Source organism: Schistocerca cancellata, chromosome 6 (genome assembly GCF_023864275.1).
Source record: "Schistocerca cancellata isolate TAMUIC-IGC-003103 chromosome 6, iqSchCanc2.1, whole genome shotgun sequence".
Classification (NCBI taxonomy): Eukaryota; Metazoa; Arthropoda; class Insecta; order Orthoptera; family Acrididae; genus Schistocerca; species Schistocerca cancellata.
In genome coordinates, this window is record NC_064631.1 from 578,560,826 (window position 1) to 578,586,170 (window position 25,345).

At 42.9% G+C, this 25,345-nt stretch overlaps 1 protein-coding gene across 4 annotated transcripts in view; it reads left to right on the forward strand.

Moving 5' to 3' along the window:
* Positions 1 to 25,345, forward strand: part of LOC126088561 (aryl hydrocarbon receptor nuclear translocator homolog) — a 541,269-nt gene that overhangs the window by 309,801 nt on the left and 206,123 nt on the right. For all 4 annotated transcript variants that reach the window (XM_049906748.1, XM_049906747.1, XM_049906745.1 and 1 more), the window contains one exon: positions 3,930 to 4,009. In XM_049906748.1, the coding sequence (XP_049762705.1) occupies positions 3,930 to 4,009 (80 nt within the window). The remainder of the gene's footprint in view (positions 1 to 3,929; positions 4,010 to 25,345) is intronic.

Sequence of the window (25,345 nt, forward strand, 5' to 3'; positions counted from 1 at the left end):
TTTTATAGGGGGTTCTACACAAGAATGCTATGGATTAGATTGGTAGAACGTATAGCTCATGAAACGGTTCTGAATCAAATTAGGGACCACAGAATTTTGCTGTATGCCTCTTATTGTTGACACTCGCAAATAATGCGAAAGGTATAACCTTCCGAAGAAGGGCACTAAGTGCCCGTTACCGGTAAAGAAATCAAATTTTATGCAACTGGCTGCCTATTATTTCGTTACATATATGCCACAACTTTACTAAAATAAGGGTTTGGTTGGTGGATCACATTTTGAGGAACCATGAATATTCAGTTTGACTATAGGCAGAAATGTGGGAGATACAAATTGAAATCAATGATCATAGCTTGACTACAGCAAGCAGTTTCGGGTTGACGCGGACTTTTGTAGTTATTCGGAAATGAAGAGGCTTGCGCAGGATACACTAGCGTGGAGAGCTGCACGAAACCATTCTTCGGACTGAAGAGCACAACAGCAGCGACAACAAGAAGTCGCCCTACTTGAGCAGGCACAGATTCTGCAAAGACCACTTAGCTTTATGATCCTACTTAATCTCTTGCGTAAAATGTTCACTGTACCATAAAATATGTAGCAGTGCTGTCGTGAACTACCATTGTCTTTTTTTCAGGCATTTCTCTTCATATTTCTCCATTACAATGCACAAAGCGTCAATGTAAATGTGCGACAGGTCAGTGGATAGAGGGGGGAGGGGGACTGCTGACATGAAGAAGAATGTGGTGGCAGTGACTGCTGACCCAAGCAAACGTCTTGCTGGTTGAATGTTGCTAGAAAGGCTGGCAGGCTGGAAAAGGAGGGTGAGGGGGAGGAGGGAGGTTATAGGGAAATAGAGTGTGTATAGCTGTCTTCAGTTCGAAGATTGGTTTGAACTCCTATTGGAGGTAGTATGCCCTTGCCTCCTTCCGACTTTGAACCGAGTTGCCCAGCCAGGTATATGGGCACTTAACTGTTCATGATGGACTTTGAACGAAAGTGTAACGTGGTATTATTCATTTACACCGATCATTGCAAGAGTTGAAATCATTGCAAAATTTGAAAGAAAGCTTTGCATTTGTAATTTGGCACTTACAACTCGTCCAAAACACAGGGTGACAATGAGGCACAAATATGTAATTTGGACCATTCTTAAGCGGGGAGAAAGCCGGCCGCGGTGGCCGTGCGGTTCTAGGCGCTTCAGTCCGAAACTGCGGGACTGCTACGGTCGCAGATTCGAATCCTGCCTCGGGCATGGATGTATGTGATGTCCTTAGGTTAGTTAGGTTTAAGTAGTTCTAAGTTCTAGGGGACTGATGACCTGAGATGTTAAGTCCCATAGTGCTCAGAGCCATTTGAACCATTTTGAAACGGGGAGAAACCAACCATTCCTCCAGTTATCTAAGAAACTTGGCCCAGAAGTGAATCTGTTTCGCAAGATTGCCGGAAGCAGACGGAATGCGGCGAGCGCCAATACTCTACGGTCTGCTGCACTTGCTCATGTGTATTCTGCTGATGAATATTGCACTCCTGTGTGAGAAAACAGTGTCCACACAACGAACATTGACATGCAACTTATGAGGCCGTGAGAGTTGTCACTGATACTGTTAGATCTGTCCTCATTCAGTGACGACCTCTCCGAGCTGATATTGTTCCGCAAGATCTAAGGAGGAAGGCAGATAAAATAAAACTTGCTCGAGATGATCACATCTCGTAAGTACTCTCCCCTGTACGGGCCTATGTAAGATCCACCGACAAGTCGTCTGAAATCCTGTAAATTTCCTTGGGTTGCTTCAGAAAGTATCAGTTCTTTTAACGTGACCTCCAAGAGGCGACGTCGAACGTCCACCCAACAATGCTCATCTGGTTCAAGATCCAACAAATAGGTTGAGAGATTCCAACTATCGCGCCAAACCTGGTCGAGGCTGAACCGTATTAGAACGGGTCAAGGGAGGGGCGGCTAGACATTGAAGAAGTGGGGCTTCCGTTCATCTGAGACTACAGAGAGGAGGAGCAAACAATAGAACACATATTTAAGATGCGCCCATTTCGAATATTTGAAGGTGATCTGAGAACTCTACACCAAGCGACTCCGAATGATACGTTTGTTAGTATGACATTTGTGTGTGTGTTGTGTTGCGATTTTTTTGAGGAACTTGGGGCAATGTGTCCAGTGGTCACAGTTTCCTTTCACTGTATACGTGTGATGTGTTACGACACTGAAAGGAACCTGTGTTCAATGGAGACAGTGCCACAAGTTCCTCCAAAAAATCGTAACACAACACACACACAAATGTCATACTAACAAATGTAAATCCACCTGTTGATGGAGGTTCAAACCTTTGAAACGCGTCGTGGAGATAAATAAACAGTGACTGGTAACAGTAAACTCGTTGTTTGATTTAATGTCAATAACAGTCACGGTAAAGCCTAACCTAAAATATTCGCATTTAAAGCAATGTTAACTTTATATTTTGTTGACAAAGTAGTTTTTAAATTTTATTTATCTATTTATTTTTTGAAAAAGTCTGCATACTTTTAATGAGTGTTGCCGTGTTGTGTGCTCGTCTTATATTTTACTCGTGCCAACGTTTGGGCACAAGTGTACGTGTATACTGTCTCAATCCATGATCTATTCTCTTCTCTTCTCTTCTCTCTCTCTCTCTCTCTCTCTCTCTCTCTCTCTCTCTCTCACACACACACACACACACACACACACACCAGGCGTGTATGATTGGATTTCAGCATCAGCTGTGTGTATTTCTGAATGTACATGTATCTTTTCAGAAGTAATATTTCGCAGGTACTGTGAGGTCAGTATTGTTATCTTTCTCGTGTTTTGTTACACCCACAAGCGAAAAAATTGTTTTAGTCTGTAGTTGCAATTTTTTATTTTGCTTTTCTAGCTTTCAGTTTCGGTACACAGAACCATTCTCAACCATCCTATGATCAAAAAATTCCAGCACAGAACATAGTAATCCAAGAGAATTCCAGTAAGACAGCAAACGCACGGTATAGAGTGCAACCTTGCATTCTTAAGTTGCATTCTATAACATACGTTTGCTATCATAGTGAAAAAATCTTTCGTAAATTTGTCTTGTACTATCATTCTACGTCTTGGAATTTTTTGATTATGGGATGGCCCGTAGGCAAAATGAAAAAATTGCAACTATAGAATAAAACAAGTATTTTTTGTGATTGTGTTGGTCGCTGTTTCAGCCAACAGTATATCAGTAAATGAAACTTACTGGAGTTTCGTCAAAACGCAAAAAATTTGAAGTTTTTGTATTAGATATTTCTTGTAGTGTAGCGAACAGTATGTCTCTCAGTAGTGTGTTTTCTCCACCCTCAACTGTAGGCCTTCCAAAAGTAGGAGCAGTTTTTTGCCTATCCTGTACGTCTTTTGAAGCTTTTGTCTGCATTACATTGACTACGAGGACTATTTAAATTCAATGTATCCGCTGCTGCGAACCACAAGCCCTTTACTCTTGTGTGTCATTTTTATCGAAATAGCTTGCACAACAATCGGATTACACTAAAAGTTATCTCAAGCGCCACCCCCAATGAAAACTTCCATTTTATTTATCTATTTGAAATGTGAAGCGCCGCTTGCACCTCGTTCATTAAAGCCCCATGTTTCTGGAGCCTCTTAGGGATTCATAAACTTATTGCTATTCAGCATGTGGTGAAAATTTCGAGGCCGTAGGAAGTAAGGAGAAACAGTCACACAATCACGTTCAGTTTTAAAATATCGGTTTGTTGTTAACTATTTTAATTTATAACAACTACTAGCACATGTTTGTCACTTCAGAATACTAATTGAGGTCAGTCAAAAACTGACGTTCTAACCTGATGGAGTGTCTTACTTTTCTGCACTCGTCCACAACTTGTTAAAGGTAGCATTGTACTTAAACGTCTTCGTCTATTTTCAGGTCCGATGAGGACGACCCGAGCGTTAGCAAGTACAGCCGGATGGAGGAAGACAGTATACAAGACAAGGAACGTTTCGCCAGGTGAGTACCGACTCGGGACTACCATGTCCACTAACTCATTTACCAATGGACTAACACAGTCAGTCCTAAGAGAAGAGCACTGCAGTAAGTGGGGCAGCTATTGCAGGAGTGCCTAACGAGTCAGTGCCTTGCAAATGTTAGTCGACTTCAGTTTCATCTTAGACTAGTGGGGGCGCGAACAGCACAAACATGTTACCAAGTCTTTTAAACATTGTAGTTTTGTGTTACTCTATATTTGATAAACATCTTTTACTGAAGTATGGACGGCAGATAATTGTGGAAAAAAAAGTTTTCTAAAGACGCAAAAAAATTAAAGAATAAATAAAATAAATAAACGTATGGGGCATGAGTTATTCTGGGTTTGTAAAGAGAGCCCACTGAACAAAGTGTAGAACAGTCATTTCTCATCTTTGGCATTCAGCCACTCTTCATCGTCCTACTTGATAAAAATAATTGATAGGCAGAAATAGAGCGTCGTACCATCCAGGTGATGGGTGTGTGAGAACACTGCACGTGCTTCATATTGTCCTTCTGTTCTCTATTTGCTCCAGTGCCATATTTGATGCATAAGTAAAGTCTGCAAGGTCTTAGAAGCATGGTTTTTCATTCCGAGTTTAGATGTTGCTACTTTACACTCTACTGGAGTTGGTGTTAAATTTTTTGCCAAATTCATTAGTCTTCGGATGTATGTTTTAATGAATAGCTTGTTCCAAGATATTACTTGCATGGTGAAATATTTTCACAGCAAAACATAGCCAAACTGATGAAGGAACACATCGTCCCCTCGACGATGGTGTCATTAGAGACGCAGCACAACCTCGGATTGGGAAGCAAATCGACCGTGCCCTTTCAAAGAAAATATTGACCCTAAGCGATTTATTGGCTGCTTTCTGGAAATGCTGACCTGACACGGAAGTCACGATTGAATGACGGAAAACTAAATTTGGATGGCGGTTCAGTTTCGTGTCCGGTGTCTTACCACTGCGTTCAGTATCTAACCACTGCGCCACCTCGTTAGGTCCAAACTGTTCGGTAGCATCTGGTGATACTTCAGTCGTGTCTGCTCGCAAAACGAAATGATGAGGATATGAAATCTACCTTTTAAGTAACTGAGCACCAGCTTATCAAATTTCCACAAACTGATGCATCTTGTAAACGCCTTAGAGCTTGAGACTGCCGTATTCAATGACTATAAACAATCCAGAATCTCGGTTATTTTTTTAGTTATGCACTACTATTGATATCCCCGAGATCAAAGATTATATACAGAGATGGAAAGAAAAACCCATAGTAACCTTGTCTAGCGAGCCACCAGCCGGGCATCCCTGTTCCCACGTATGCCAACACTGCCGCGCTCTTGAGACGTCGACCGATCTTGCGACGCGCTGCCATTACAGGAAATGTGCTTCACGACAGATAAGCTGAACGTGTGTGCGCGCGCTGTTGCTTTCACTACACTCTTATCCAGTATCATTCCGCATATAGTACACTCCTGGAAATTGAAATAAGAACACCGTGAATTCATTGTCCCAGGAAGGGGAAACTTTATTGACACATTCCTGGGGTCAGATACATCACATGATCACACTGACAGAACCACAGGCACATAGACACAGGCAACAGAGCATGCACAATGTCGGCACTAGTACAGTGTATATCCACCTTTCGCAGCAATGCAGGCTGCTATTCTCCCATGGAGACGATCGTACAGATGCTGGATGTAGTCCTGTGGAACGGCTTGCCATGCCATTTCCACCTGGCGCCTCAGTTGGACCAGCGTTCGTGCTGGACGTGCAGACCGCGTGAGACGACGCTTCATCCAGTCCCAAACATGCTCAATGGGGGACAGATCCGGAGATCTTGCTGGCCAGGGTAGTTGACTTACACCTTCTAGAGCACGTTGGGTGGCACGGGATACATGCGGACGTGCATTGTCCTGTTGGAACAGCAAGTTCCCTTGCCGGTCTAGGAATGGTAGAACGATGGGTTCGATGACGGTGTGGATGTACCGTGCACTATTCAGTGTCCCCTCGACGATCACCAGTGGTGTACGGCCAGTGTAGGAGATCGCTCCCCACACCATGATGCCGGGTGTTGGCCCTGTGTGCCTCGGTCGTATGCAGTCCTGATTGTGGCGCTCACCTGCACGGCGCCAAACACGCATACGACCATCATTGGCACCAAGGCAGAAGCGACTCTCATCGCTGAAAACGACACGTCTCCATTCGTCCCTCCATTCACGCCTGTCGCGACACCACTGGAGGCGGGCTGCACGATGTTGGGGCGTGAGCGGAAGACGGCCTAACGGTGTGCGGTACCGTAGCCCAGCTTCATGGAGACGGTTGCGAATGGTCCTCGCCGATACCCCAGGAGCAACAGTGTCCCTAATTTGCTGGGAAGTGGCGGTGCGGTCCCCTACGGCACTGCGTAGGATCCTACGGTCTTGGCGTGCATCCGTGCGTCGCTGCGGTCCGGTCCCAGGTCGACGGGCACGTGCACCTTCCGCCGACCACTGGCGACAACATCGATGTACTGTGGAGACCTCACGCCCCACGTGTTGAGCAATTCGGCGGTACGTCCACCCGGCCTCCCGCATGCCCACTATACGCCCTCGCTCAAAGTCCGTCAACTGCACATACGGTTCACGTCCACGCTGTCGCGGCATGCTACCAGTGTTAAAGACTGCGATGGAGCTCCGTATGCCACGGCAAACTGGCTGACACTGACGGCGGCGGTGCACAAATGCTGCGCAGCTAGCGCCATTCGACGGCCAACACCGCGGTTCCTGGTGTGTCCGCTGTGCCGTGCGTGTGATCATTGCTTGTACAGCCCTCTCGCAGTGTCCGGAGCAAGTATGGTGGGTCTGACACACCGGTGTCAATGTGTTCTTTTTTCCATTTCCAGGAGTGTATTTTCCTCACCTCCCCTAAGCCCTCTACGTAAGCATAGATTATGGAAACTCGATAAAAGAGAAACAAAGGAAAAGTTGGCATTGTAGAGGGACAGAGGAAAATGTGTTTTGGCCTGTGTCTATTTTTCCGATACCCTACGGAGACCTGATCGGGACAAATCCTGTATGAATAGTTCATATTAATGTGTTGAAAATTGAATTTCCTGTAAACGGCACTGTCTTCAAGGCCAAAACGTAAACGTCAAATTTTGCGAATAGAGTGATAACAAAAGATTGTTATGATACTGTAATATGAATTCATAGTTCAACTATCAACATAAACCACACTACTCGGTAAAAGAGTCAGAGTCAGGGCAAAGTTAACTGCATGAACGTTCGTGATCAGTATTCCGTAAAGATGTGGCCATATTTATGGTCATTGGATCTAATTTCCTCCGAATAGGACTGTGCTGCAGTGTAACTTGTTTTTTATGCAGGGCTATTGACGAATCTTCAAGTTTTTGACGAGTTGAGGTTCTGGATTCACAGATGCGTAGTCTTGTGCAGCTGTTTCTCGTATTTCTTGCTGGTTCGGACCTGCGTTGGCGATTACCGATGTTGTGCCGATCATTACTAAATTGCTTGTGCTTATCCTAGCATTTCCAGTACAATGTGCTAAATCTAATTTTTATATCCTTCCTTTCTAATTCGTAACGTCCTCCATGTTTCGTGCGCCTTTGAAAGCAATAAGAAACAACATGTAAGTCAAACGTAGCTATGGAGCCAGGCACGATGATTTTACATTGTCTGGGACGTGCAGGTCTCTTCCTTCCACACACATCGTAAATATGACGACCGTTCTTACCGCACAAATTTTATGCTCGGACGGCTGCAAATGTAATGTCATTCTTCTCGGTGTCAGGAAAGCCAAACGAGTATACACAATACCCGAGAGAACACAATTACTATTTAACTTTTGGAATGAAGACTGTAGGTGTGATTGTAGCTGCGCTGTCCTTGGGAACGATGTGTGCGGAGAGAACGGACTATTAACCGAACGGCACAGGAGGTGTCCTTAACATCCTCACCTCCTCCGTGCAGGCAACTGAATTCCCTTTTAGGGACAAAGTCCCTCTCACCTCCTCTGTGCTCTTCTGACACATGCAGCTACGTTACACCTTAGCCAGCTTGCAGATATGTGACTGAGTAACCTCCGTATTAAAATATTTTTTTCAAAAAGATATTACATAGGGAATGATAAATGTTACTAATACGGCATAGGAATTGACGTCGAAACAGCCACCCATACAATTTATTTTATCTGGCTTATTGTGATAGAGGTTTCTGCGTACTGTGTGATGTGGTGAAACTGGTCGCTAAGATTGTTAGTTATTTCTGTCTCCATAACCTCCCATTTTTATTTTATAACCTTTTGCTGTTTTATTTTATCACAGATGCTGTTTTACATTTTCGTTACAATATTTGCTTATGTAATATACTCGCAGGCTTGGTATTCAGGCCACAAATTAATAAAGTTTGGGTAGAACCAATAAATGAGTACCCGATGTATATAGTTGACCCTGTGTAAATCACAATTCCTTCAGGTTGTCACAACACTAGCGGAATGTTTGTCTTTGCGTTTTAACGACGGTCATACTGTAAGTCAGCTTCACTAGAAATTTCAGTCCTTCAAAACTGAAGGGCAGTTCGATGGAAATTCGCGGTAAAAGTACCGTTTCCCATTTTCATTATACTGGCTTTGTTGACGGTGTTTTGCAGATGTGTGATGATCTTGCGCCGTTGCACAATTTCGGTGGGTGCAGGGTCCGCAGCAAAATAATAGGCGAGCCAGTCTTCCCTTTGAGGCAGTGCAATGGCATTCCCCGAACATCCAACGAATTGAAAAATTCGGCAGGAAAGTTTACACTTTATTATTCTGCATTCATTGTGTCGATCGAAGTGACTTTTTCTCCAGAGTGTGTAATTTTCGGTGATGTACGGGTATATTTTGCGAATGAGTTGTTGGGTGGTTTCTACGATGTTCTGCAACTCATTCATCAACACTATTTGCCGAAACTTTTCTCCACTGCATGGGTCTCTACTCCTACTTTCAGGAGCTTTTCGGCAGATACTTGCGGTTTTCCGTTTCTCCATTTGTTCCCTCTTATATTTTGTGGTTCCTTCATTTTTTCACGTGCTGTCAGATGGTAGATAGTGTTTTAAGCATGCGCCTATTTCGTCGGCTGTCGTCGATCTCGGAATTACTGACAATATTTGACTACAGCCACCCGATATGGTACCTCCCATCAGACTCGTATTGTTTCGTAGGTGTTGGAGTGTTTTATTCGGTGCCATTTTGCGACCTTTGTGCGTTTATCTCGTGTGGTGACGTTGGCGAAATTTCCCTTATATACACGTTCGAGGGCAGACATTTGTAGTAAGTTATCATTACAGTTGCCGGTTAAGATTACCTTTAGAAAATTCTAGGACATTCCATCTTGATGATGAAGTCCTCTCGGGTTATCAGCCGAGTCAAGGGCGTCGTTCTGCAGAAACTTTTCGATAAGTTTCCTACTCGTCATCTTCAGGCGAGCTTCGCTCGAAAATGACGAGTAGGAAACTTGTCGAAGCGTTGCGCAGAACGATTTTTCTCGCACTTCTACTCACCGGCTCATTCGGCCACATAAAAAATTCTCAAGCATTCGCTGCCTTTTCATAAGAACGCCGTGTGTTACAAAGAGATGCATTCCATCTCGCTACACATTATTGACCCCATAAACACCACCGATGCAGCGCCCGAGCCCCTCAACCACGACTGGTTGGCCGTGGTTGGTTGAAGAGTATTACAACAGGGTTTATCATTCTTACTGCAAACTGGCAACCATTTAGCTTCCCTCCAACAATTACCAAAACTGACGTGTTGCAATATCCAGTAGCGCTCTGCCTCCCCCTTTCCCACTCCTGCCCGTTGACCTCAGGAGGTTGAGAGATATGGCCTTCGAGATTCGCAGCTTCCTGTGATCATTCACCAGGTCGTTTAGGAGAGGTTTTCGTGATTTGGCTGCCTGAGACAGAACTGAGACGCGTCGCTCGCCATCTCAAAATGCCTCTCAGTGCGCCATTTTACTCTGGCTCTGCACCATGCAAGGCTCTGTTGTCTGTGGTATAGCGTGGGCGGTGAAATAAGCATGCCAATTCCAAATGTCAACCTAACTTCCAGTAATCTGTTTCGGATTGTTCGAGGTAACATGCTGCTTGTAACCTCTGCCCGGATTATTACGGCTGTTATCATCCACCTTTTCGTCAGGGCCAGTCCATATGGAAGGATCAGTGCCCACTCTTCTTGCCACACTGTTGTCCTGACTCCATCTCGTCACCACTCAATATGCAGAATCTACACTACAGACAACAGTCTGTGCGATCTTTCAGTGTGATGCCCCCATATTTCTGATACCAGTGATTCGACCTTTCTCAAAGCCCAGAAGATGGCGATAAACTGCTCGTGCGTCCTCTGGGTACGCTGTACTGCTGAAAAGTTTGAGCAACGTTAAACACAGCCAACAGCCATCAATTACTTGCATCATTATTCATCTGTAGGGATGTCCCTAGATGTACTGAAAACACTGAAAATTAGCTCGCATAAGTATGAAATTTTAGTCTGCACTCAACCAGAGGCATGGAACTACCAGTTTTGTAGAATTGGATCGATGTGTTTTTCTAGTATACACTGAGGTGACAGAAGTCGTGGGATACCGATATACACGTATAATGATGGCGGTAATATCACGTACACAAAGTAGGAAAGGGTAGTGCATTGGCGGGGCTATCGTTTGTACTCGGGTGATTCACGTACAAAGGTTTTCGACGTGATTTGGCTGCACGGCGGGAATTAACATACTTTGAACACTGAATGGTAGTTGGAGCTAGACGCGTGGGTCATTCCATTTCAGAATCGGTAGGGAATTCAATATTCCGAGATGCGCAGTGTCTGCCGAGAATACCGAATTTCAGGCATTATCTCTCACCACGGACAATTTAGTGGCCGACGGCCTTCACTTAACGACCGAGAGCAGTGGCGTTTACGTATAGTTTCCAGTGCTAACAGAGAGACAACACTACGTGAAATAACCGCAGATATCCATGTGGAACGTACGACGAACGTATCCATTTGGATAGTGCGGCGAAATCTGGCGTTAATGGGCTGTCGCAGCAGACGACTGACGCGAGTGCCTTTGCTAATAGCACATTGCCAGCAGTGCCTCTCCTGGGCTCGTGACCGTATTGGTTGTACCCTAGCCAACTGAAAAACCGTGGCCTGGTCAGGTCAGCCCAGTTTCAGTTGGTTAGAACTGATGGTCTGGTTCAAATGAGGCGCAGACTAAACGTATCCATGGACCCAAGTTGTCGACAAGAAACTGTGGAAGCTGGTAGTGGCTGCATCATGGCATGAACTGTGTTTACGTGGAGTGGACTGAGTCGTCTGGCCAGCTGAACCGATCATTAACTTTCAATGGTAATATTCGGCTACTTGGAGACCATTTGCAGCCATTCATGGATTTCATGTTCCAAACAACGATGTCATGTCACCAGACCACAGTTGTCCGCGATTTGTTTGAAGAACACTCTGGACAGTTCGAGCGAATGATTTGGCCACCCAGATCGCCTGGCATGAATCGCATCGGACATTTATGATACATAAGCGAGAGATCAGTTCGTGCACAGAATCCTGCTACGGCAACACTTCCGCAATTGTGGGCGGCCATAGAAGCAGCTTGGCTCAATATTTCTACAGAGGACTTCCAACGACTTGTTGAGCCCATACCACATCGAGCTGCTGCACTACGCCGGGCAGGAGGTCCGTCACAATATTAGGAAGTATCCTGTGGCGTTTGTCACCTCAGTATAATTCTGCTGCAGTACACGTAGTGTGTACTGCGATATTTCCGTCCTACGGCATGTTGCTGAAGCGTTGCTTTTCTGGCCATCCGTCGTACGCCGTAAATCTCGGTATCGGCGTTGCGGGTGTGCCGTGTCGTGTACCGTGAGGAAGCGCCGCGGGGTCTGGGCCGCGCTGCCTCCCAGTAGCCCGGCTGCGTGACGGCCCCGGGCACGTCGTTATAGCCGTAATTGCCGCCATCGGATCTCCTCTGCTTTTCTTGCATTTCTAATGAATACCTCACCTACTCATCCCTCCTTTTCTTCTTTTTTTGTTTATGAAACCGATGTAGAATGGCCTTCATAATATCCAGTTTCCGCCTTCCCATAATTAAGCCAAAAAAAAGAGGAGGATGACGTTTTTTCGGAACACTTAGCGTCTGCTCTTTTTATATTTTCATTCGTTCCAGATATTTCTTGTAGTCGGAAATTTCGAAACTGGACCATGGACCAGCAATGTCATGTCGCGACAATGCCATCAGTGTAAATGCCGACAACTGCAAGTTAAAAAAATACAGCATTTATTCGGATCTCGAGTTTGTGATCTACTAGAAATTTTCGACTGATTAAACGATTTGATTGTGTACCCCCAAGACGCGGAAGACGAAGACTAGGCCGGCCTGTGTGGCCGAGGGGTTCTAGGCGCTTCAGTCTGGAACCGCGCGACAGCTACGGTCGCGGGTTCGAATCCTGCCTCGGGCATGGATGTATGTGATGTCCTTAGGTTAGTTAGGTTTAATCAGTTCTAAGTTCTAGGGGACTGATGACCTCAGAAGTTAAGTCCCATAGTGCTCAGAGCCATTTGAACCATTTGAACGAAGACTTCCTGTCGTATCATACGTTAAGGTTTCTTCGTGATGCACTCGCGTGTGGAGCTTAGAAAGAATAATTGTTTAAGTTGAGAACAGCATTACGCAATACACAGCTGTATTAGTATATTTCATTTGAGACGATCGATTTCGATCTAGGGTCAGACCATATTTGGGCCCAAATCACATCTCAGCTATGCATTTGTGTAATTGGAATAACAGTTCTCTGTTGTACATCGTTGCATGACGAATAGTTGCTATATACACGTAATATATTGTTCATTTAACCTCGTAGACGTTTGTGTGGTAGTGGCCGAATATACGTAACATATATGCCCATTTAACCTCATAAATGTTTCTGTGACAAACACGGCTGTGAGGTTAAGTGGACATATGTGTTACGTAGTACAGCTATTATTAGTCATTGAACAATGTACATATGATAGCTGTTTCTCCAATTACGCAGATGCATAGCTAAGACGTTTTTTGGACCCGAAGATGGTCTGATCGTAGACGAAAATCAATCATCGCTAATAAAATATACTGATGCAGATGTGTATTGCATAAAGCGATTCTTAACATTCATTTAATTTCCGCATCACCACGTCCATAAAATATTTAAACATCTATGTGTGCTGAAGCGCCCGTGTGAACGCTGTAGTTTTATTCCCGAACCGTACGAGAGTGATAAGTGGGCGTGGTAGTATATTCCTAGATTACTCCATTAACGCTGGTTCTTGAAACTTTGTGAATAAACTTCCACAGCGTAGTTTGCATCTACATTAAAGCATCTGCCAGTTCTGTTTCTTCAACACTCCCTGTAGCTCACACCAGTCATAGAAACCTGTGACAATTCGTGTTGCCCTTCTGTGTATACGCTGCGTGGTATGGGCCCTGTACACTTGATTGAGAAATCCTTCCATATTTGGCGCAAGCGACCGTTAAGATTTGACACAGGTTACAATTTTGGAAACGTATTGTTCGCAAATTAATTCATCCACCGTCGGGGGTTTCGATACGTCGTCCTATAACTAAGCTGTGGCGAGTACAAGCAGTAAAATACAAGAGATGCTAATGAATTTTTTATCCATAATACAGCAATTTCTACTCCTACTTACAGTAAAATACCAGCAAAGCTCACGAAAGTGAGAATATAAGTCACTGAAAATAAGACTCTCATACCTATGGAGTTAAGTGCCAAACTGCTATTCACCGATAACGGAAACATCACAGACGCCAGATGGCGTTAACAGTCATAAAGAGGATAAATTAAATAGCAAAGTGCAGCTCTCTAGAATGAAATGATAATTAAATCAAGACCCTAAGCTGCCGACAGGCGTTGATATACATCAACGGGGACAGTTGAAAATGTGTGTCCCGACAGTGACTCGAACCTGGGATCTCCTGCTTATATGACAGACGCTCTATCCATCTGAACCACCGAGGGCACAGAGGATAGTGCTACTGCAGGGATTTATCCCTTGCACGCTCCCCGTGAGACCCACATTCCCAACTTAATGTCCACACACTAGTCGAGTCCCGGTCGGGGCACACATTTCCAACTGTCCCTGTTGATGTATATCAACGCCTGTCGACAGCTTAGGGTCTTGATTTAATTATCATTTAAATAGCAAAGAATGTGACCTCTATGAAAAAACTGAAGCGACATATCGATTAACTGTTACATGAAGTTGCAACTAAAGAGGAACCATACAGGTAGTACATTAAAATGCCACAGTAATAAAATATTACAAGGGAATTTGTATCATGTAAATGTTGATAGTATATACAGTAGGTGCGTAGACGTCGACATAGCATTACGTACAAATTACACAATAGGCACGAAACGGAACACTTCACCGTCAATACAAAAATTACAAACATGATTTTTTATCGTTTGCAACCTAGCTGCGACAAAGGCACTAGGAAAAACGCGCCAGTGATACTACGTGACAATAAAACCAATGAATTAAATTGTACATTGACATGATAATAACTAAACAAACAGAATAAAATGTTACAGCAAGAAGGCACCTAAGATTAGGCAGGTAGAGAATCGTTGGTCATCTATGGATGATACCTTAAGGTTACTAGTATGTAACTGTTTGTCACTGAACTTTTTTGATTTTGTGCAAAGTTTGTCATATTTACGTAGACACTGTAGCCCTTCCACTTATTTGTTGCTGAACATAAGTTTCAAATGGCTCTAAGCACTATGGGACTGGGTCATCAGCCCCTAGACTTAAAATTACTTAAACCTAACTAACCCAAGGAAATCAGACACATCCATGCCCGAGGCAGGATTCTAACCTGCGACCGCAGCAGCACCGCGGTTCCGGACTGAAGCGCCTAGAACCGCTCGGCCACAGCGGCCGGGTGAACATCAGGTTCATGTTGTTGCTTACGGCTGTGAGCACATGTTGTTTGGTACCTGTCTAATCTTAGTTGCCCTTTTCCTATAACACTTAACTCTGTTTGTTTAGTTATTATTATGTCAAGGTACATTTTAAATCATTGGTTTTTCTGTCACGTAGTACATGTTACTTTGGCAGTATGATTTTTAATTTTTCTTGGTATTGGTGCATTTTTAGTGTCTTCGTCACACCTTGGTTGTAAACAACAAAAAATTTTGTTCCCATTTTTGTATTGACGGTGAACTGTTCCGCTTCTGTGCCTATTGTGTAATTTGCACGTAATCCTGTGTCGATATCTACATATGTACTGTATATACTATCAACATTTACATGATACAAATTCTTCTTTAATGTTTTATTACTGTGGAATTTTAATGTATTACTTCTGTATGACTTGTCTTTAGCTGCGTCTTCATGTAACAGTTAATCGATACGTCACTTCAGTTTTTTCATAGAGGCTCTTTGATATTCAGTTTATCCTCTATATGACTGGTAATGCCATCCGGTGTCAGTACTGTTTTTGTTATATGTATGATATCGGTGCATAGACATTTACACTTGACTCCATAGGTATGAGAATCTTATTTTCAGTGTCTTGTATGCTCACTTTCGTGGGTTTTGCTTGTATTTTATTGTAAGTATGAGTGGAAATCGCTGTATTATGAACGAAAAAAATTCTTTACCGTTTCTTACGTTTTATTTCTTGTTCTCGTCACAGCTGTGTTCTGATCAGGATGTGTCGAAACTCGTTAGGGTTTATAAATTAATTTGCGACGTTACCAAAATTGTAATCTGTGGTACACATTTAAACCATATTCTAGCATGGGTCGAAGGAGTGTTTTGCAAACAATCTTCTTTGTGAACTGTTTACATTGTCCTAGTATCCTGACAATGAATGGAAGTCTGCCACCTGCGACTAACTATGTGACATTCAGCTTCATGTAGCTACAAACTTCATGAGTTCACCGATTTCAACTATGACTCACTCGTGTTATACTGAAATGATGCTCCATTTTTTTCGTTTTGTGAAGTGCACAATTTTACTTTCTGAACATTTTGACATTATTAAGTTGCCAATTTTTGCATCATTTTGAAATATTAAGATCTGACAGAATAATTGTGCAAGTTTTTTTTACACAGGACTTCATTGCAGATAAATGTACCACTTGGAAAGGGTCTGAGGTTACAGTTGATATTGACTGCCAGGTCCTTAATATATAACATGAACATCAAGGGTCCCAACACACTTCTTTGGGCACGATCAGTCACACGTTTTCTTTGATACCATATGCAATCGTGCTTTCGATAGTAAGCGAAGATGTGGTGCTGAGTCAAATGGTTTTCGGAGGTCAAGAAATACTGCATGTACCTGATTATCCCAATCGGAGGGTTTCGAGATGTCATATGAGAAAAATTGGGTTTCGCATTGTCGATGTTTTCGGAGTTTATGCTAGTTGATGTGGTGGTAGTCATTCTGTTGGCTATACCACGTTACATTTGAGCTCAGAAAGTGTTCTAAGGTTATGTAAAAGGTGGATGTTAATGAGATAGGGCCGTAGTTTTGTGAATCACTTCTGGTACCCTTCTTGTACACGGGTGCTTTGTTCCAACTACTAGGAATAGTTTTTTTGCTCGAAGGATGACAGTATGTTACGTTTAAAAGAGTTTCTGATGGCACACAGTGCCAATCTGGCAAAACGATTCTCGACATTCCCTGTTTGTTGTTTGGTTGAAACTAAATATTGACACCACCAGCTGCGTTTAAAGAGAATAATTGAACCATAGCAACAGAATGCTATTTTCTAAGCAAACAGTAGTATAGTAATTAAACCATGACGTGCGAGCAACGGTAGGAACTGCGCTTCCAGAAACCAGTAGTGGGATTATCCTTCAAAACTAAGGGTAGCAACGTAATGAGCGGAACTTCTATAGATAATTTTGAATAGAATACTTTCAAGTGCAGTAAATGCCATTTTTTGCGACTAAAATCATACAACTGTATGGCACACGACTTAGGCGACACTGGGAAGAATACAGCAGGTGCTGGCCCCAAGGTGTGCGAGTTGCGTTTACTGTTGAAGCACGTTTGGCGTTAACCTCCTTGATAATGAAAGGGGACAATCTCGTGTTAATCTCTTTGATAATGAAAGGGGACGTTGCCTTCTCTCTCTTGCTAAGGTTTCCACATTCATACACTTGTTTTTCCCCAAGCACTCTATTCGTAAAGCTTCTCGTTTTACGTCCTGTCTTTGTTCGCGGAAAGAACTCCGAACCTGTCTGATCAGCAGGGTAATTGCCAACACACTTTACGGATTGTGAAAGCACAAGGTTTCAGCCCTGTCCGATTAAGCGTCACGGGAACGACACTGAAGAACATGCGTTTCGCACTGAAAGGTGGCGTTGTGTATAGTGCGAAGCTCGCGACGCCTGTTTGCCAGGCCGCGGCTGCCCGCACAACGTATGCCCGTAACCTCATTACCAGGCTGTGGAGGCAACACCTATTGTCCCCAGTCGTGCAGTACTGCCTGCCGCAGGAATTCACTGTCCAGCTGTCCCGTTGTCTACCTACACGCTCGGGGAGAAGAGGACAATCAGTACTAGGGCCGTCTACCACTTTTACACTTACGCACGCATTCGAGGCAATTCTGGAACATTTTATGCATTCTGGTGTTGCTGCCTCAAAAACATTAGAGGGCTTCCACAGTTTCTTAAGGTGTAAAAATCGTCATGCATCCATTTTTTCTTTTTCTTTTTTTATAAAAGGGAACAAACAGAAGATGTTAGGCAATAAATCAGGAGAATAGGGCAGTGAATCATTAATTCAATGTTTTTATCCGTCAAATAATCAGTCGGTTATTGACGTGCATTGCGACAGCTGACATTGTATTTCGTTGATAACTTGTGGCAAACAAATTATTTTAGACCATTTAGCATTAACTATTCTTCGATCTTCTCAAGTAAAGGCCACAGAATGACCAGTTTAAGTATCAGTCGATGGTTTTATTGCAAATTCTTCGCGAACGAACCACGTTTGTTGGTTTCAGTTTGTCTTGGAACACCCAAACAGTTGATAGCTGCTCAGTTACTGGCTCGTGTCTGCATGGACTGAAAGGGCAGATGTAGCAACCAAGGAGCGTGTCGCGATCGTCAATTATTTCGGTGCGCCATCCCCCTGCATACTATCGCCTCGCTGTTAAGATACCGAGTCTTGCGTCGATGGGAGGATAAGTGGCTGGAAGAGCAAACGATAAGCTCCGTCTAATAAAGCCCACGACGCGGCCGTGACGACCTCCTTGCAGCACTCGTCTTCGCATAGGCCACAGCCCTATGACGCATGGCGTCTTGCTCCGGCAAGAGGACCCTCCAATGTGTCGTATAGATCACTGTGCGCCACATTTTCGGCAGATTTGCCGACAGATCTGTCCTCTATTATAAGCAACTTCCTAACCAATGGCGCAGTGGTTAGACACTGGACTCACATTCGGGAGGACGACGGTTCAATCCCGCGTCCGGCCATCCTGATTTAGGTTTTCCGTGAATTCCCTAAATCACTCCAGGCAAATGCCGGGATGGTTCCTCTGAAAGGGCACGGCCGACTTCCTTCCCTAATCCGATGAGACCGATGACCACGCTGTGTGGTCTCCTTCCCCAAACAACCAACCAACGAACCTAACCAATGTGTTTTGAGTTTTAAAGTTTTGTGAACTGTCCAACATTTTTCCCAAGATTTTAGGCAGATGGTCTTAATATGTTGACAAGGTGAGTGGCTCACCTCTTTTCTTTTAAGCGGTCAGCCGGTCACATTTGCCTGTGCCGTTGTTTTTGCTCCTCTGTCGTTTTATTTGTGTTTTGATGGCTAGTATAGAACCTTTATCCGGAGTCTTTAGGCGTGAGAGGTACAGTGATTGTGTGAGTGAGGTGGGAGTGAGTACACGAGTGTCGTTTTATAGGTTTCATTATCACTTTGTACAACAATTTTAGTGGCTGCTGTCCAGGAACAAATAATTCCTTGCGACATTCAGTGTCTTCCATCACCATTGGTCGGACACAGCAGCAGTCGGACTGAAGAATTACCGTCCCACGCGTTACTGCTATGTTTGGGTTGGCGTCGTGAGCAGGAAGTGTGGACTGCTGATGAATGGTGTCGCACTGTTTTCAGCAATGAATCGCGACTCTGCACCACCCAAGATGATCATTGTCGGCAAGTATGGCGGCGACCATTTCTCCCGATGTTTTGTGGATGCATAGCGGTTCCACTCCTTTCATCGCGGTGCGGGGGATCCATCGGGTGTGATTTCGGGACACAGCTGGTATGATCGAGGGAACTCTGACGACACGACGGTACGTCATGGGGAACCTGCATCCTCATGTGTTATCTCTCTTGCGACAATATCTTGGTGCCTTTTGCAAGAGAACAATGCTCGCCGTATATGGCACTTGTTTGTGAATTGACTGCGTGACGTTGACGTACTCATATGGCTAGCAAGATCCTCAGATCTGCCCCCGTGAGAACGCGTGTAGGGCCAGAGCCAATGTCGGCTTCGTCCCAGTTCCTTTCCTCCTCACCTCCTGGGTGCTTCACTTATTTTGTCAAACAGCGTGCTACTCAGAGCATCGAAGTTTCCTGGAAGAGAAAAAAGGATTTTGGTCGATCCATTGTTGTAGAATCACACTTTTACGAAAATCATAACAAATCATCCAACGCAACGTTAATGTAAAATTTCCATTTTTTTACAATATAATTTCTTTAAATTTTTCCTGTAAACAAGTGGAGATTTTGAGCTGACATTGTTTTCACAGTAACAAATGAAAATTTTAAAACTGTAGTAATGCCACATCCCGTTAACACCATCTAGCAGTCGACTGTAAAAACGTAAAAGGCGGCTCTAGTGTGAGGTGTCCTAATCTTCCCTGCGAACACGAACAAAATGCAGCGGTGCGTATCTCAGTGTATAAACTTTTGCAGGGCTGCTAGGGAGACATCTCACACCTTCATACATGTATCGTTGCTGGCGGTTTACTAATGTTCTACGTCACGCGTTGATACTTTTTCTACAACCATTTCCTGAAACTTTTTGCAGTCGTTATTTCATGAAATTTCTTGGAGATACAAGTCTTTCTTATTCAGACAAATTTATGGTCAGTCTTCAAATATTTTGTAGTACTGGCAGGTTTTGTAGCCCTTTTTTGCAACTGTTCATAGACTTTTACTGTTAGTTGTCTCTTCTTGAAGACAGAAAACGGAAATCTAGCAATTAAGATTTTATTAGCTGCTTCGAACAAGAAAAGACATGCGTGTGCATGTGAGTGAGAGTGTGTGTGTTAGTGTGCATGCTTTTCCTACAAATTTGAAAAAGGAAGTTCATTCCGAAAGATAGCAAAACGGTGTACCTGTCGACGACGCAGCGCTTCTGCCTTTCGGTGAGTCGTATCCTTTATTCCTAAATAATTCGTTAGGTGAGTCGTATCCTTTATTCCTAAATAATTCGTTATTATTTTATTTGCCGCATAAAGGTTCGAACTTAAGGTTATCCTCAGATGATAATTCAGAACACATTGTCAGTCAATAGTTCAATGATAAGAATTAATTGCGAGAAGATAATATAATCTTTGATGATTAATGTGCATGGCAACAACCCATCTATCGTATGTCACAGGATGGTATCTAATTCGTCCATCGTTGAGAAAACTTAATAGCACTTACTAATTTAATTATTTCGTTATAATATATGGGATCTCGTAAAGGATATACATAGCGTTCCGATTATTAAATAATTACGGTATCTTCCTCATTTCCTGACATGGCTGTGTAGACGAAGACAACGGAACCGTACGGTTCATTTGAGGAAAGTGGTTCTTTGTAACTTTGCTCATATCTTTACTACTCTCTGCTTGTGCAAGTCGTCCACCATATACTGCAGTGAGCGCTTTATTATTATTTTTTTTTTAATTTGACAGATGCCTTTGAATTTCTATAAATCTAACATGTGTACATTAATAAACAAAATAAGTCGATCCTCTGGTTACTGTTCTGGTGAGGTATGGATGTCATTTGAATGGGTTATATCGTGATCATAACGTACAAACCCGGATAATCGTCTAAATACGAGATAATCTTATGATAATACTGTGTGTCATCCGTACACTGACCGAGCGGGGTGGCGCAGTGGTTAGACACTGGACTCGCATTCGGGAGGACGACGGTTCAATCCCGCGTCCGGCCATCCTGATTTAGGTTTTCCGTGATTTCCCTAAATCGCTCCAGGCAAATGCCGGGATGGTTCCTTTCAAAGGGCACGGCCGACTTTCTTCCCCGTCCTTCCCTAATCCGATGACCTCCCTGTCTGGTCTCCTTCCCCAAAACAACCAACCATCCGTACACTGAAGGGCATCCATAGTTGACATGGAGGAGAGACTGGTTGTAGAACAACTATACTGTCTGCTTTGGAGTATTGTTGTTGTTGTTCTTGTTGATGGTGGTGGTGGTCCTAAGCCCGAAGACTGGTTTGATGCAGCTCTCCACGCTAATCTATCCTGTACAGGCCTTTCATTATTTAGGATGTGTCCTGTCAACTGATCCTCTGTCTTGTGCTATGAATTATCCGATCTACATACCTAACCTTCTTATTATCCTGTAGCACAACATTAGGAAAACTTTATTCTTTACAAATTGTCAATCGTCCACGTTTCACTTACGTACAACTCTACACTTCACCCTCATACTTTCACATAATACTTACTAACACTTAAAATTATAGTCAAGGCTAACGTATTTCTCTTTTGCATAAGAGATTTTCTTGCTATTGCCAGTCTGCGTTTTATATCCTCTGTTATTCGGCCTTCGTCAGTTATTATGCTCCCAAAATAAACCTACATACTACTTTTCGTGTCTCATTTCCTAATCCATTTCCCCCAGCATAGCCTGACTGAATTTGATTGCACTACATTACTCTTGTTTTACTTTGCTGATGTTCATCTTATGTCCTGTTTTCAAGACGCTACCCATTCTGTTAAACTGCTCTTCAGTGCCCTTCGTACTCTCTTACAGAATTACAGTGTCATCAAAATAGCTAAAAGTTCTAATGTATTCTTCCCGAACGTTAATTCCCTTTCCAAGTTTCTACTCGGTTTCCTTCACAGTTTGCTCAATGTGCCGATTGAAGAATATCTGTGATCGGAGTATTATTTAAACGCAAATTGTCTTTATCGTATTCCATAAATGGGTAACCAGTATTTTTTATAATTCTTAATTTTTTTACAGCATTTCAAGTGCGTACCGAAAATACCATCCACTTCGATCCGGCCACAATGCCCAGAAACTTTGTATTGACGTTTTTCTCCTTTCGCACACAAGTTGATGAATGAGAATACCTCCCTGCATTAACCCCAAAACAGCTACTTCGCTATTATTCGAAGGATGACAGAAATTTCTGTGCTGAAGAAAGGAAAAATAAGACATGACAGGTTCTTCTCCCAGAATAGTGAGTTTGTACAAAGTTTTTTCCATTCCCAAATATAGAAAATTGTCTAATTATTCAAATATTGTGTGTTTGAACTTCCACGCCATTTAATGTGAATCTACCCATCGCTTTATGTTTTGGAGCAAAAAGTGAATTCTGGGTGCCAAAACTGGCGAATTCGTTGGATTTAGAAGCACTTCCAAGCGAATATCACAAAGTTTTGCGCCAACGATACGAGACGTAGACGTTTAGCGTGGATCGTACCCCCTGACTTTCTCTTGTGGCGGAGCGTATTGCTACCCACCTACGGTTGCGGTTGTGGGGTTAGTCTCTTGACTTTTTCATTGATACACTTCTATAGTTGTTTGTCTGTTTGAGCTGCTTCTTTATCTGTGACGCCTAATGATCAATACATGTTTCACCTACTGTTATTAAAGGTAAGAGAAACGCACCGCACCTTTGTTTAAAGGAAGACTGTTCATTCGAATGACGAATGATTAAAAGATGGGGCACCTATAGAGCAGAGGGCTCCGTTGTGCCCAACACATCGAGTAAAATGTGGTGGATATTGCTCGTCTCAGCTTTCACCCAGAGATCACCGACCACCGGACTATGAATTTTTGCCATATTATCTTACATTGTCCTGGTTATTAGTAGTTCTGAAATATCATCATTGTCCAGAAATTATGACAACACTTGAACTGAATAACGCCCTTCTTAACCTTTGAAAACGTAGGAGAATAATCATTTTTCTCTTATGATCTGTGGGATTAAACCTTATAAAACGATATGCCTTATCACAACTCTAATCCAGGTTTGTTTTTTCATGTCGGTCTCATAATTAATTGATTTCAGGAATTTAAGTCTCTTACACTTCAGAACTGACCCTCTAAAAATACTCTACTTTCCAAAGATCATAGTATTTTCTTGAGATTCGTGCCATCTTTGTGTTGGGCCAACAACATTTAGAACGTATCTTGTACGTAACACCAGAGACAAAAAGACTCTAAATCCAGAAAAAGAGAAAAAAGACAAGACCGATGCTCGTCCAGGAAGCAACGTTACCTTCTTCTCAATGGCATGTGACCGACGTTCGCAGTCGTCGCTGAACTGCGTCGTCCTCTCTCCCCCGAGGGGACGTAAGTGGCCATCCGTGCAGTGTGTCGCAGGTGCGCAATTAAAGCACAATTGCCAGTGTGGCTGGGCTGTTAATAACGGTGCCGCAGCGCAGCCCAGCCCACTCAGGTCCCGGCTCTCCAGCTGGGCCGCTCCGTCGGAGTGCTTCCACGCGCTGCCTCTTTCTGTTCATTTCACACGCACTTTACGTTTTCCGCGGCGGAACTCACACCCTGTTAAGAACATTGTCCCGCAGTTCACAGTGTATAGGGGACCGTCATGAATCGCAGTGAGTTAAGTGTGATTATTGTCTTTGAATAAAAGTGTCATTTCTGTTGGTCTCATTGCGTCTTTCAGTTAACTTCTGTACTATACCGTAGCAGTTCTTTCTGTGTATGGCTCAAGTTTCATCGAGCTGTGTTACTTGTCGGAACACAACATGCGAAAGTCCCTTTCCTGCTCAAGTGTAAATTGAACAACAAGTAATCGAAAAATAATAAAAAATTGTATTTTTTATGATAATAAGCAAATAAAAAATTCAGAGGACACTTTACATTCAGATTGAAAGAAACGAAAACGTAAGAAATTAATAATTTTTTTATACGTGTAGGGACATTAACTACAGAATATGACCTAAGATGTTAAGTCCCATAGTGCTCAGAGCCTTTTGAACCATTTTGACCTACAGAAGACAACAGATGATAAATTCAAATCGGAGAAAGATTTGCAAGTTAACGTGCATTCAGTGAATGAAGATAACTAATAGTGAACAAGTTGTTTCGTGTAGAAAAGAAAATTTGTCAAGATGATCGTATAGAGTGTGCTTCAGATTTGCTATGAAAGCTGGGCACTTCTAAAAACATCACAAAAACTTCATAGCAATTATCCATGACAGGAAAACATAACTTTTTGGACATCAATACGTTTTTAACAGGTTCGTTGAAAGGAAACAAAATTCTGAGAGAAAACCGAGAGGAGCCCAAGAAAGAAAAAACTCGAAGATCACAGAGTGCCAAAAATTATCAAGAAATGAAGAGGACAGCGCAAAATAGGGAAGGATGGTTGCAGCGACAAAGTTAGCTTTTCGAACAAGAAGTTGGCGACAAATTATATTTTTAAACAAAATCTTTAACCATTAATGCGTAACGATGGTTACGAAATGTTTGTTTGAGTGATGCTAATTTTTTACGAAATGTTAGAATTTTTACGATTTCGAATAATTTCCAATACTATATTAGCTAATAAGCGCTGTTATTCTGTTATTTTTGTACGTATCAAACTACTGTCATGAAACATTTTCATTACATGATAAATGTAATAAAAGTCAACTAGATTTGGTCGTCATAAAGTACATCTCTCTTTATATTTTGCAGATGCAGGAACGGAAATGCAGTCAGGCATAGTAGCTCAAACATGGATATAAATAAACAAGCTTACTCTCCATAGAAATTGCATTGCACACAAACTTGTCTTTCCTAGAGACCCACATTTTATCAGTTTTCAAACAGAATACCCAACTATCGCGGTGGCATTTGCTAGCATGGTGCGGTCTGAGCCGCCTCATTGAGACAGTTATGTTTGCGTTAGTAAATATGCAGCTAAATAGAATAGTTCTTGTTAATTACTCTGCCTTGTAACCGACAAAATATTGTTATAGACACCCATAAGTGTTTCTCAGAATTCTTAATGATATCGATTAGCTGTAACCTTC